General features: G+C 50.8%; 1 protein-coding gene across 1 annotated transcript; it reads right to left on the minus strand.

Moving 5' to 3' along the window:
• Positions 1 to 367: 367 nt before the first annotated feature.
• On the minus strand, positions 368 to 7,689 carry PCLAF (PCNA clamp associated factor). Its single transcript, XM_073618978.1, has 4 exons — positions 7,530 to 7,689; positions 3,741 to 3,824; positions 2,424 to 2,601; positions 368 to 519 (listed from the first exon to the last, which is right to left on the minus strand). Exons 1-4 carry the CDS (start codon positions 7,582 to 7,584, stop codon positions 480 to 482), a joined length of 357 nt encoding a protein of 118 aa, XP_073475079.1. The 5' UTR covers positions 7,585 to 7,689; the 3' UTR covers positions 368 to 479.
• Between the last annotated feature and the right edge of the window lie 4,324 nt (positions 7,690 to 12,013).

Genomic DNA, 12,013 nt, shown 5'->3' on the forward strand with positions numbered 1-12,013 from the left:
TGAAACCCCCCGGGAAGGATAAATATATCCCGCCAGACCCAGAGGCTTCCCAGGCATTTGGTCCGGCTCCCAGGGGGCTTCGGTCATTTGGAAAAAAAACAAAAACAAAAAAAAAAAAAAAAACAAACAAAACAACAACCAGTTTCGCCGTGTAGGGAGAAACACAATCAAAAACTGAGGATCAGGGGGAAGGGTGTGGACTTAAAACAGCTGTTGATTGATTGTGTTTCCTGTGGGGAGGAGCCTCTCATCTCAAATTAGTGGCCTGCTCAGATCTGCCCGAAAGATAAAAATAGCAGATTCGAGCAGGCTTATGTTAAGGGCCCGAGTATTGGCCTCTGTGCAAGATTAAGTTTTAACACAACAAATAACTGTACAAAAGAAAAGGGGGACTTTATTTACAAATATACAAGCATCTGAAAATGTAAACACATTTAAAAAGAAAAAAAAAAAAAAAAAAAAAAAAAAAAAAACTGAAGTCACTCTTCATCTGAATCATCATCAACCACAGGACGAGATCTGGGAAAATAAAGACCAAAAAATTTTTAGTTGAACAGTTAACAGCACCATAATAAAAAAAAAAAAAAAAAAAAAAAAAAAAAAAAGTAGGCTTGTGCACTCTACCACTTGGAAATGTATCCAAGTTGCAAGCCAGAAGTACAAACCTAAATAGATTAGGTCATTCAAACGCATCAAGCTGTACTACACATTAGGTTGGCTACTAGATCAGAAGGTCACGCAAATAAAAGTAGTAATTCAAGTGAACTAAAAAGCAGGTTCAGTAAACCTCAGGGAGCTTTCAAACTGACGCAATGCAGTTGGCCTGCACCATGTTTGCAGGACAGCACCACAACTGCTTGAGGCAATAGAAGTCTACTGCAAAAAATGGAGGCTACCCATGGGTACACTGCACTATGGGAAAAAACTAATTCAATGTGAAGGCACCCCAAGAAATCTTCAGCCCCTGTAATGTGCCAATCACAAATAGCCTTGCTAGTTATAACCAAGACCGACAATAAAGCAGAACTCAAGTCCCTCAAAGTCTCTAGAGTTGTGCATTGGTACACATGCAAATTCTCTTGGCAAAAAGCATCATTGTCATTACCTTCTGTGTACACTGCCTGTAATGTGTACACCTGGGCTTATTCTTGGCTAGAATAGAGCTGTGTGCAGGGGCCACAAGCAAGCGTTTTCAGTGGCCATTTAACCACTTCAATAACATGCACTATTGCCCCTCCCTACCCAGGACAATGAAGCTTTATGCCAAGCTCTATTTGTGAGAAGAATGATAAAAAAAAGCCTTTTGGTGGCATTTGATCACCTCTGGGGTTAATTTTTTGTGGAAAAAAAAAAACTCAGGTTTGTCATAAAAATTTGTTTTTCCCCCTTTACTGATGGCACTGACAAGCATTACTGCTGGGCACTGGCAGTCTTATTATGGAGACACTGCTGGGCACTTATTGGCATGTGATTGGTACATCTGAGGGGGCCGTGCTGATAATCAATGTGCCGATTATCAGCACAGACCCCCCCCCCCCCCCCCCCAATCGGCTCTCCCTGACAGTGCAAACCGAGGAATGCAGTCTACCAGCACTTCCTGGTTAATGTGATGATCAGCTGCGATTAGTCACAGCTGATCATGTGGTAAGAAGCCCCTGACAGAGGCATCTTATCACAATCGGAGATGCGGCATGTCTGACGCGCCGCGATCGCCACACTCCCCCCATGGGCACACGCCAGCATGGTATCCTGCTGGACATCATATGACACCCAGGTAGAAAGACAGAACCACTTCCCAGACATCAAGATGCTATTGACTGGGTGGGAAGTGGTTAATGACCAAAGCTGCAAAAGAACCCTGGATGTCACTGCTGGAGGGGGGTACAGTATGGGGGAGTGTGCAGAGCTCAGCCCATGCAGGATTTAGATTTGCTAACAGTTTGTCATCTCTTAAGGATGAGGAAAAAAAAAATTTTGGCTGCAACTGCGAGCAAGCACCTCTTAATTGCAGAGATCAGCAGTCTCTTCTGAAACATTTGACTACCACGCACATGCGTGGGATGCATTTTTGCCACTAGCCAATCAGAAGGCTGAAAACCGCAACTGTGAGGAGATGTTAACTGCTGTATTACTGAAGTGATTTCTGGAGCTTTAGTTCTGGTTGAACTTTAACCACTTGCCGACACCAGTCATTTTGGGGGGGGGGGGATAGAAGGCCATAAATCTTTCCCCTATTTTGTAGATACTATAACTTTAGCGGAAAATACACTTATTACCAAAAATACATATCCGCCTGAGCCGAGGAAAAAAAACTGCATGGATATTTTAATATCCCCAATGTTATACAATTGAGTTTACAGACTACAAGCTTAACCAAAATACTCCCAGCATACCAGTTGTACAGTCTGCTAAAGTACACTTACTTTCTTGGTGCTTTACCAACTCCACTGCCACCCGCTTCTTCCTCATCGTCAGAGGGCACACGGTTCTCTTTTTCCACATTACTAGTAGATGGGGATCCAAAGAAATCTCCTATACCTTTCTGCCATTTTGGAGTAGGCCGGACACATACAGGATTACCTCCAGCATACTTGCCTTCAGCTGTAAAGTTTGGTAGACAAGGAAAATATACTCAGTAAATATACAGCCTTAGCAGGAAATTTGCCTAAAGAGAACAGGTCACTGAAATTCATGCAACAGAGGTCTTCATTCTTAAGAACCACAAACTGAACAGGTTAAAAGGCAACCCCCACTCAATTTCAAGCACAGGGAAACAAAGCACTCTACCCACAAGTCAGATTCTATGAGGACAGATGCAGCAGTTGGTAGTTTGGGAAGAGGCATTAAGCTTATGTTTTAAAGCACATCAGGGTGGCTGATTTAGCTTGGGGTGAGGTACAAGTTATTTTAAGAATTGGTTTGCTTTAAAAAGCTGCACACCCCTTGTTTCTATTAAACACCAGTGGACCATGCATAAGGCAAGCCATACAGGTTTAGTTTTCCCGTTGAGCTCACAAGCTGAATGACTGACTAGATTTGCCTATCCATACTGAAAGCATGGATGGAGAAATCTTTTACTAGGCATTATATTCCACACCAGTGACATTTGTAGCTGTCTGAAGACACGGAGAATGCATTATCTAGGTTTGACCAGTAATTTTCCACACAGCTCAGTTCACTTTTATTGAAACTAGAACAGTGGTTCTCAACTCCTGTCCTTAGGACCCACCAACAGGCCAGATTTTAAGTATTACCTTGGGGAGATGCAGACTAGAATACTGCAACCACTGAGCAGCAGATGATATCACCTGTGATTTATTTCAGTTGTCTTGCAAACCTGGCCTGTTAGTGGGTCCTGAGGACAGGAGTTGAGAACCACTGAAATAGATGGTGCCAACAAGGCCACCCTATGGAACACACACCATTTAACACTAGCTTAACTAAACCTTAAACTTTTTGTTAAAGATCCAGAAACTGCTATACAAGTCCCCATTAGACATCGACAAGCTTTCACAATCATCCAAAATTAAGCTCAGATATACTTAAATTGCCTGATACCAATATCTCAAGGTCCAACAACCTCTTGCTCAATTGACTCCTTTAGCTTTGTGAAGCATTACCATGTTAACCAAATGTGTACAAGCAACTTCACATTGCACATTAACCTGTATTTTTTTATAAAAAAAATTGTACTATATCTACATAAATTATTAAATTATGTAGAGCAAATCACAACTTACATTTTTTCCCAGTTGGAGAGGTTGAATGGTTGGAGGAAGAAGAGCTTGCGCCAAAAGACTTTCGTGGTGCTCTAGCAGCAACAGCTTACAGAAAAAAAAAAATGTTAAAGATTTCTCCCTGTACTATATGCTTGGCATGAGATCTGAAGAAAAGAGGGGAAAAAAACCCACAAGACACCCCCACAAATAGCAATCATCATTTGAGTTGCATACAAATATGAATATAAACTTGTCACGTTATTACATCATATTTTCTTTGAAAGTAATCCTGCAAAGTTAAAGGAACACATGTCTAAATGGAAGACCCAACGCAACCCATTTCTTGAACACCAACCATAAAGTGGTTGTAAACCACTGAAGAATTTAAAAAAAACCCTGAAGGGGAATGGCATAATACATTGCATACTAGCACATTATGAAATACTTAACTTAGAAGTCCTTACATCTTCCCCTGGTGTTTCTTCCCAGTTTGTGGGCTCTGGCACTGAGTGGCCAGAGTTGTGATAACATCACTCCCGCGCATTCGCACAGAAGCCGCCGTTTCCAGCAGAGGTTCAGAAGGGCTGGCACTGTAAGCCAGACCTGCAGAGCACATGCACCAATGACATCATTGGCTGCATGCACTCTGAATATCTAAATTGTGCAAGTTTAGGAGATATCCACAGTACCAACAGATAAGCCTCATTATAGACAGTTTACTACCACTTTAACCATAAAATGGCTGTAAACCCACTTTTTGGACTTCTACCTATAGGTAAGCCTTATTCTAGGCTTACCTATAGGTAGTGGAAATATCTCCTATATGTGTGCCATTTAGGAGATATTTCACTTGTAGTCTGCCAAAAATTCCAACTGCGCATCCGCGGGAAAGAAACAAAACTAAGTGCCGTTTCTTCACTGCTCCCGTGCTCATGAGTGACGTCACACGGCTCCAGCAAATCACAGAGCCAGAGTCCGCAGCCCAGAAGAAAGAGGGGCCAGAAGATGGACGCTGCCTACACAGGGGACATCGCTGGATTCTTCTGCAGGTAAGTGGAACATAATGGGCTAGCATGCGATGCATACTACCCATTATGCTTTTCATTTGCAGGCTTTGCAGCAAGCAAAAGAGGAAGTAAAACCCATCAGGGTTTACTTCCTCTTTAAGGCCTCAGTCACATCGGTACTCTTGCATTTATACTTCTCAGCTACTTTTTAGAAAAGGAAAATACTTCCTTTATTCCTCCCAACCTCCAAAGTTGCTTTTTCAGATTGTACATGTTAGGCTGGGACCAAAAGATGTAGGACCAGCAGTCCTGCACCAGGGGGTCCCCACATTGCAGGAGCAGAGGAGAGCTCCAGAAAGCAAGTAATAAAGGGACATTCTTCTACAACATAGGCTAATGGGCTATTAGTTCAGGTACACTTGTTTCTACATAAATTAGTCTACCTGGGACTAATGTTTAAGTGGAGTTCCACCCAAAAGTGGAACTTAAGCTTTAAGCACTCCTCACCCCCTGACATGCCACATTTGCCAAGTCTTTTTTTTTGGGGGGGGGGTACTTAGTTTATAGTGGGACTTCCTGTCCTTCTTCCTGCTCTTGGCCGCCTAGGCAACTCCTCCTCTCCCCCTGTGCAGCCCCTCCCTGCCAGCAATCTTCTAGGACATGTGACAGGTCCCAGAAGATTGCCTGGCCACTAGCAGAGTGGCGCATGCGCAGTGCACGCCCAGCCGTGAAGTCAAAAGCTGTCACGGCTAGGTGCCCACAGTGGCTATGACGGCAGTGGCAGAGAGGAGCGAGGCTTAGGGCGGCCGCATCGCTGGACAGGAGAGTGTTTATTAAAAGTCAGCAGCTACATAAAAGTGTGGAACTCCGCTTTAACTACATAAAATGTCATACCTGAAGACCCTGTGGAAGCCGGAAATACAGTACCAGGCACCGCTACTAGTGATAATCAATAGCTTCCGGGTCCTTTCCTGAGCTGCTAGTATACACTGGAGCGTGATAGCTCAGCACAGGACCTACTTAGGGAACACTCAGCATTTTCTCATTGGATGAGGTGGAGTTCGGGACTTTATGCCCTACATTGTCCAATCAAAACACTTTTCAGGTAACATATCGCCTCATCTAATGTGTTCCTTGAATGGGACTTGTTCCAAACAAGTGACCTCCTGTGTTCACCATAAGCAATAGGGCCATGGAAGTCACTGTACTAACAGGGCCTACTACAGTAATTGCCAGCTTCCACAGGTATAGAATATGTACATTTACATCAGTCCAAGTGCAACCAATGCAACAAAGAAATTGAAACTAGAGACTTTTTTTTTAGGGAGAGGGGGATTCATACTTGCCTAGGTGGATGCAGCATCGGTCCCCTGACACCTCCACACTGAGAACCGAACACCAACCACTCAATTCTCACAGCTCTTCGAGGAGAGCCACTGTCAGTCACAGCTCTGTCCCCCTCGCTCACTGGAGTGCTGGGCTGTGGAGGGGGCAGGAGCGGCCAATGGACTCTATAGTAGTGATGCACAAGCCTGGAACCACTGACATCAGAACAGAACTCAGCCCGCTCTCTGCTGAAAACAGGTCACAGGACTGCAGAATGAAATCCACAGAAGTAAAGCCAAAACGAGATTTGGCATCACATCTCCTTTAAAGCGGTAGTAAAACCAATATAAGGACCATGCCTGTCAGAGGATGTTCATATAAACAGAAAAGACTTTATAGGGGCAAGTGGATCCTCATAAATCATATATGGTGGTGGGGGGGGTCCCGTATGTGGATCCTTGTACAGATCATACAAGCTGGAAGAGGAAGAGAGGTGATGGGGATACCTTCATACAAAGCACATATGGAGAAGGGGGGCAACCTCAAATATCATGGGTAGGGGGTAGTGATGGGATCCTTGTATAGAAGGGAGGGGGATCCTCGTATAGATTGCACAGGAGGGAGGGGGTGGTGATGGAGGGATCCTCGTAAAGACTGCATAGGCGGGAGGGGGTGGTGGAGGGAGGGGGTCTCGTATAGATTGCATAGGAGGGAGGGGGTGGTGGAGGGAGGGGGTCTCGTATAGATTGCATAGGAGGGAGGGGGTCTCATAGATTGCATAGGAGGGAGGAATCCTCGTATAGAGTACATAGGAGGGAGGGGGTGGTGGAGGGATCCTCGTACAGATTGCATAGGAGGGAGGAATCCTCGTATAGAGTACATAGGAGGGAGGGGGTGGTGAAGGGATCCTCGTATAGAGTACATAGGAGGGAGGGAGTGGTGAAGGGATCCTCGTATAGAGTACATAGGGAGGGAGGGGGTGGTGAAGGGATCCTCGTATAGAGTACATAGGAGGGAGGGAGTGGTGAAGGGATCCTCGTATAGAGTACATAGGAGGGAGGGGGTGGTGAAGGGATCCTCGTATAGAGTACATAGGAGGGAGGGAGTGGTGGAGAGATCCTCGCACAGATGACATATTGATCTCCTCTGGAGGAAGGTGTTTCTCCCAGCCACACACTGTACAGCCCCCGGTGATCTGTCCTCCCTCATTCTGACCCTTGGCTGGCGGGTGATCGGTGTTCTCAGGAGAGATATTCGCACACGGTGAAGGTCAGCATTGCCCACAGTAGATTGATCACAGCCCCTCCGTCCAGCTCACAAAGACGGGGTTCAGTCGAGCACAATTATGGCACCACATAGTAAAGGCCGCCCACCACATGACATGAGAATGCTGGACAAATATAATGACCGGCCTCAACCTTCCTAACAGAGGATAGCCTGTAACTAAACACCGCCCCAATGATCCCCTCAGCCTCACCTTTCCTGTAGCTGCCGGTGGATGTTCCCGCGCTATCTGCCTTAGTCCGCACCATGATCGCCTCACACAGACACACACTCCGTACCACAAGCCGCTCTGCCCGCCTATACCCCCGCGTCCGGATTTAAAGATCCCGCTTTTGGCGCTCGAAATTTCTACCCGCCCACCATGCTACCATTGGATGGTCGTCTCCATACTCCGCCCACCCTTTCCCGCCTGGCCAGTAGAAGCCAAGAAGTTAGCTGTCTGTCATACAGTCTGCCTTCCTTCCCGCCCAAACATCGGACTCGCCTACCGCTGTCAAGGGAGGGGCGGTAGTCGCTCTGTACTTTCCCGCTCAGTTTCGAAAGTTGCCTGAGGTGGTATGTTATTAATGTGAAATAAATAAAAATAAAATTCTTGGGATATACAGTAATCATCTAATACATAGGTGAATAAAAGGAAAGGGGCAGTTCTTTTCAGATAAATACAGTAACAGAGAGGAAGAGGGGAAAAGTTTGAACCCAGTAAAGCCTTTATAATGGCTTTATATAGTTTATATGTCATTTATAGAATGAGGAACAACGTTTGCTATGTACCCAATGTGTGAATGCTGCTCATATGAAATATAGCAATGGAAATGCTTGCTTACACTAACTGAGATAGCAATGCCCACTACATTCTATAGACAGACATCACAACCTGCAAAAACTAATTTCAGGGAGGTGACGCTTCGTGCCGGCGCCTACCCCCCCCCAATAAAATGCAGCCTTAAGCCCAGTACACACAATGAGATTATCGGACAAATGATTGTCTGTTTTTTTTGCATGCTAATCTCACATCAAATCTGATGAGTTTATTAAAGTCACGAAAATTCCTGTACGACAGAAAAAAAATTCGGAAGTGATGTCATGTGTTGTAATTGCATTCTCGAACAATAGATGTACTGATTAAACTAAAATCGTATGATGTGGCATCGTACGAAAAAAAAAATTTGTGCACGTCCAATAGAATAATATCGGATGAACTGTCATGATCAGCTCTCGAAAGCTCTGTACTAACGATCCAATTATCACACGATCGCTTAGAAAGCAGTATTTTCCATATGATTTTATGATCGTGTGTACGTGGCATTACCAGTGCTAATTAAATGCAGCCTGATCAGTGCCAATTAAATGCAGCCTTATCAGTGCCCATGAAATGCAGCTTGATCACACAGCTGCTGGAGCTGGGCTGCTGGTCCTGGGGTCTGGCTGCTGGAGCTGGGCTGCTGGTCCTGGGGTCTGACTGCTGGAGCTGGGCTGCTGGTTCTGGGGTCTGGCTGCTGGTTCTGGGGTCTGGCTGCTGGTCCTGGAGTCTGACTGCTCGGGTCTGGCTGCTGGAGCTGGGCTGCTGGTCCTGGGGTCTTACTGCTGGGGTCTGGCTGCTGGAGCTGGGCTGCTGGTCCTGGGGTCTGACTGCTAGGGTCTGGCTTCTGGAGCTGGGCTGCTGGTTCTGGGGTCTGGCTGCTGGTCCTGGAGTCTGACTGCTCGGGTCTGGCTGCTAGAGCTGGGCTGCTGGGGTCTGGCTGCTGGAGCTGGGCTGCTGGTCCTGGGGTCTGACTGCTAGGGTCTGGCTTCTGGAGCTGGGCTGCTGGTTCTGGGGTCTGGCTGCTGGTCCTGGAGTCTGACTGCTCGGGTCTGGCTGCTGGAGCTGGGCTGCTGGTCCTGGGGTCTGACTGCTGGGGTCTGGCTGCTGGAGCTGGGCTGCTGGTCCTGGGGTCTGACTGCTGGGGTCTGGCTCCTGGAGCTGGGCTGCTGGTCCTGGGGTCTGACTGCTGGGGTCTGGCTGCTGGAGCTGGGCTGCTGGTCCTGGGGTCTGGCTGCTGGAGCTGGGCTGCTGGTCCTGGGGTCTGACTGCTAGGGTCTGGCTGCTGGAGCTGGGCTGCTGGTTCTGGGGTCTGGCTGCTGGTCCTGGAGTCTGACTGCTCGGGTCTGGCTGCTGGAGCTGGGCTGCTGGTCCTGGGGTCTTACTGCTGGGGTCTGGCTGCTGGAGCTGGGCTGCTGGTCCTGGGGTCTGACTGCTAGGGTCTGGCTGCTGGAGCTGGGCTGCTGGTTCTGGGGTCTGGCTGCTGGTCCTGGAGTCTGACTGCTCGGGTCTGGCTGCTGGAGCTGGGCTGCTGGTCCTGGGGTCTTACTGCTGGGGTCTGGCTGCTGGAGCTGGGCTGCTGGTCCTGGGGTCTGACTGCTAGGGTCTGGCTGCTGGAGCTGGGCTGCTGGTTCTGGGGTCTGGCTGCTGGTCCTGGAGTCTGACTGCTCGGGTCTGGCTGCTGGAGCTGGGCTGCTGGGGTCTGGCTGCTGGAGCTAGGCTGCTGGTCCTGGGGTCTGACTGCTAGGGTCTGGCTTCTGGAGCTGGGCTGCTGGTTCTGGGGTCTGGCTGCTGGTCCTGGAGTCTGACTGCTCGGGTCTGGCTGCTGGAGCTGGGCTGCTGGTCCTGGGGTCTGACTGCTCGGGTCTGGCTGCTGGAGCTGGGCTGCTGGTCCTGGGGTCTTACTGCTGGGGTCTGGCTGCTGGAGCTGGGCTGCTGGTCCTGGAGTCTGACTGCTAGGGTCTGGCTGCTGGAGCTGGGCTGCTGGTTCTGGGGTCTGGCTGCTGGAGCTGGGCTGCTGGTCCTGGAGTCTGACTGCTAGGGTCTGGCTGCTGGAGCTGGGCTGCTGGTTCTGGGGTCTGGCTGCTGGTCCTGGAGTCTGACTGCTCGGGTCTGGCTGCTGGAGCTGGGCTGCTGGTCCTGGGGTCTGACTGCTGGGGTCTGACTGCTGGGGTCTGGCTGCTGGAGCTGGGCTGCTGGTCCTGGGGTCTGATTGCTGGGGTCTGGCTGCTGGAGCTGGGCTGCTGGTCCTGGGGTCTGACTGCTGGGGTCTGGCTGCTGGAGCTGGGCTGCTGGTCCTGGGGTCTGACTGCTGGGGTCTGGCTGCTGGTCCTGGGGTCTGACTGCTGGGGTCTGGCTGCTGGAGCTGGGTTGCTGGTCCTGGGGTCTGGCTGCTGGAGCTGGGCTACTGGTCCTAGGGTTTGGCTGCTGGGGACAAGGGTCTGGCTGCTGGAGCTGGGCTGCTGGTTCTGGTGTCTGGCTGCTGGAGCTGGGCTGCTGGTTCTGAGGTCTGGCTGGCTGCTGGGGACAAGGGTCTGGCTGCTGGAGCTGGACTGCTGGTCCTGGGGTCTGGCTGCTGGAGCTGGGCTGCTGATCCTGGGGTCTGGCTGCTGGAGCTGCGCTGCTGGTCCTGGGGTCTGACTGCTGTGGTCTGGCTGCTGGAGCTGGGCTGCTGGTCCTGGGGTCTGACTGCTGGGGTCTGGCTGCTGGAGCTGGGCTGCTGGTCCTGGGGTCTGACTGTTGGGGTCTGGCTGCTGGTCCTGGGGTCTGACTGCTGGGGTGTGGCTGCTGGAGCTGGGTTGCTGGTCCTGGGCCCTGGCTGCTGAAGCTGGGCTGCTGGTCCTAGGGTTTGGCTGCTGGGGACAAGGGTCTGGCTGCTGGAGCTGGGCTGCTGGTTCTGGGGTCTGGCTGCTGGAGCTGGGCTGCTGGTTATGAGGTCTGGCTGGCTGCTGGGGACAAGTGTCTGGCTGCTGGAGCTGGGCTGCTGGTCCTGGGGTCTGACTACTGGGGTCTGGCTGCTGGAGCTGGGCTGCTGGTCCTGGGGTCTGACTGCTGGGGTCTGGCTGCTGGAGCTGGGCTGCTGGTCCTGGGGTCTGACTGCTGGGGTCTGGCTGCTGGAGCTGGGGTCTGACTGCTGGGGTCTGGCTGCTGGAGCTGGGCTGCTGGTCCTGGGGTCTGACTGCTGGGGTCTGGCTGCTGGTCCTGGGGTCTGACTGCTGGGGTCTGGCTGCTGGAGCTGGGTTGCTGGTTCTGGGGTCTGGCTGCTGGAGCTGGGCTGCTGGTCCTAGGGTTTGGCTGCTGGGGACAAGGGTCTGGCTGCTGGAGCTGGGCTGCTGGTTCTGGGGTCTGGCTGCTGGAGCTGGGCTGCTGGTTCTGAGGTCTGGCTGGCTGCTGGGGACAAGGGTCTGGCTGCTGGAGCTGGGCTGCTGGTCCTGGGGTCTGACTGCTGGGGTCCGGCTGCTGGAGCTGGGCTGCTGGTCCTGGGGTCTGACTGCTGGGGTCTGGCTGCTGGTCCTGGGGTCTGACTGCTGGGGTCTGGCTGCTGGAGCTGGGTTGCTGGTCCTGGGGTCTGACTGCTGGGGTCTGGCTGCTGGAGCTGGGCTGCTGGTCCTGGGGTCTGACTGCTGGGGTCTGGCTGCTGGAGCTGGGCTGCTGGTTCTGGGGTCTGGCTGCTGGTCCTGGGGTCTGGCTGCTGGAGCTGGGTTGCTGGTCCTGGGGTCTGGCTGCTGGAGCTGGGCTGCTTGTCCTAGGGTTTGGCTGCTGGGGACAAGGGTCTGGCTGCTGGTTCTGGGGTCTGGTTGCTGGAGCTGGGCTGCTGGTTCTGAGGTCTGGCTGCTGGGGACAAGCGTCTGGCTGCTGGGGACAAGCGTCTGGCTGCT

The sequence above is a fragment of the Aquarana catesbeiana genome, linkage group LG03, assembly GCF_042186555.1.
Source record: "Aquarana catesbeiana isolate 2022-GZ linkage group LG03, ASM4218655v1, whole genome shotgun sequence".
NCBI classification, from domain to species: domain Eukaryota; kingdom Metazoa; phylum Chordata; class Amphibia; order Anura; family Ranidae; genus Aquarana; species Aquarana catesbeiana.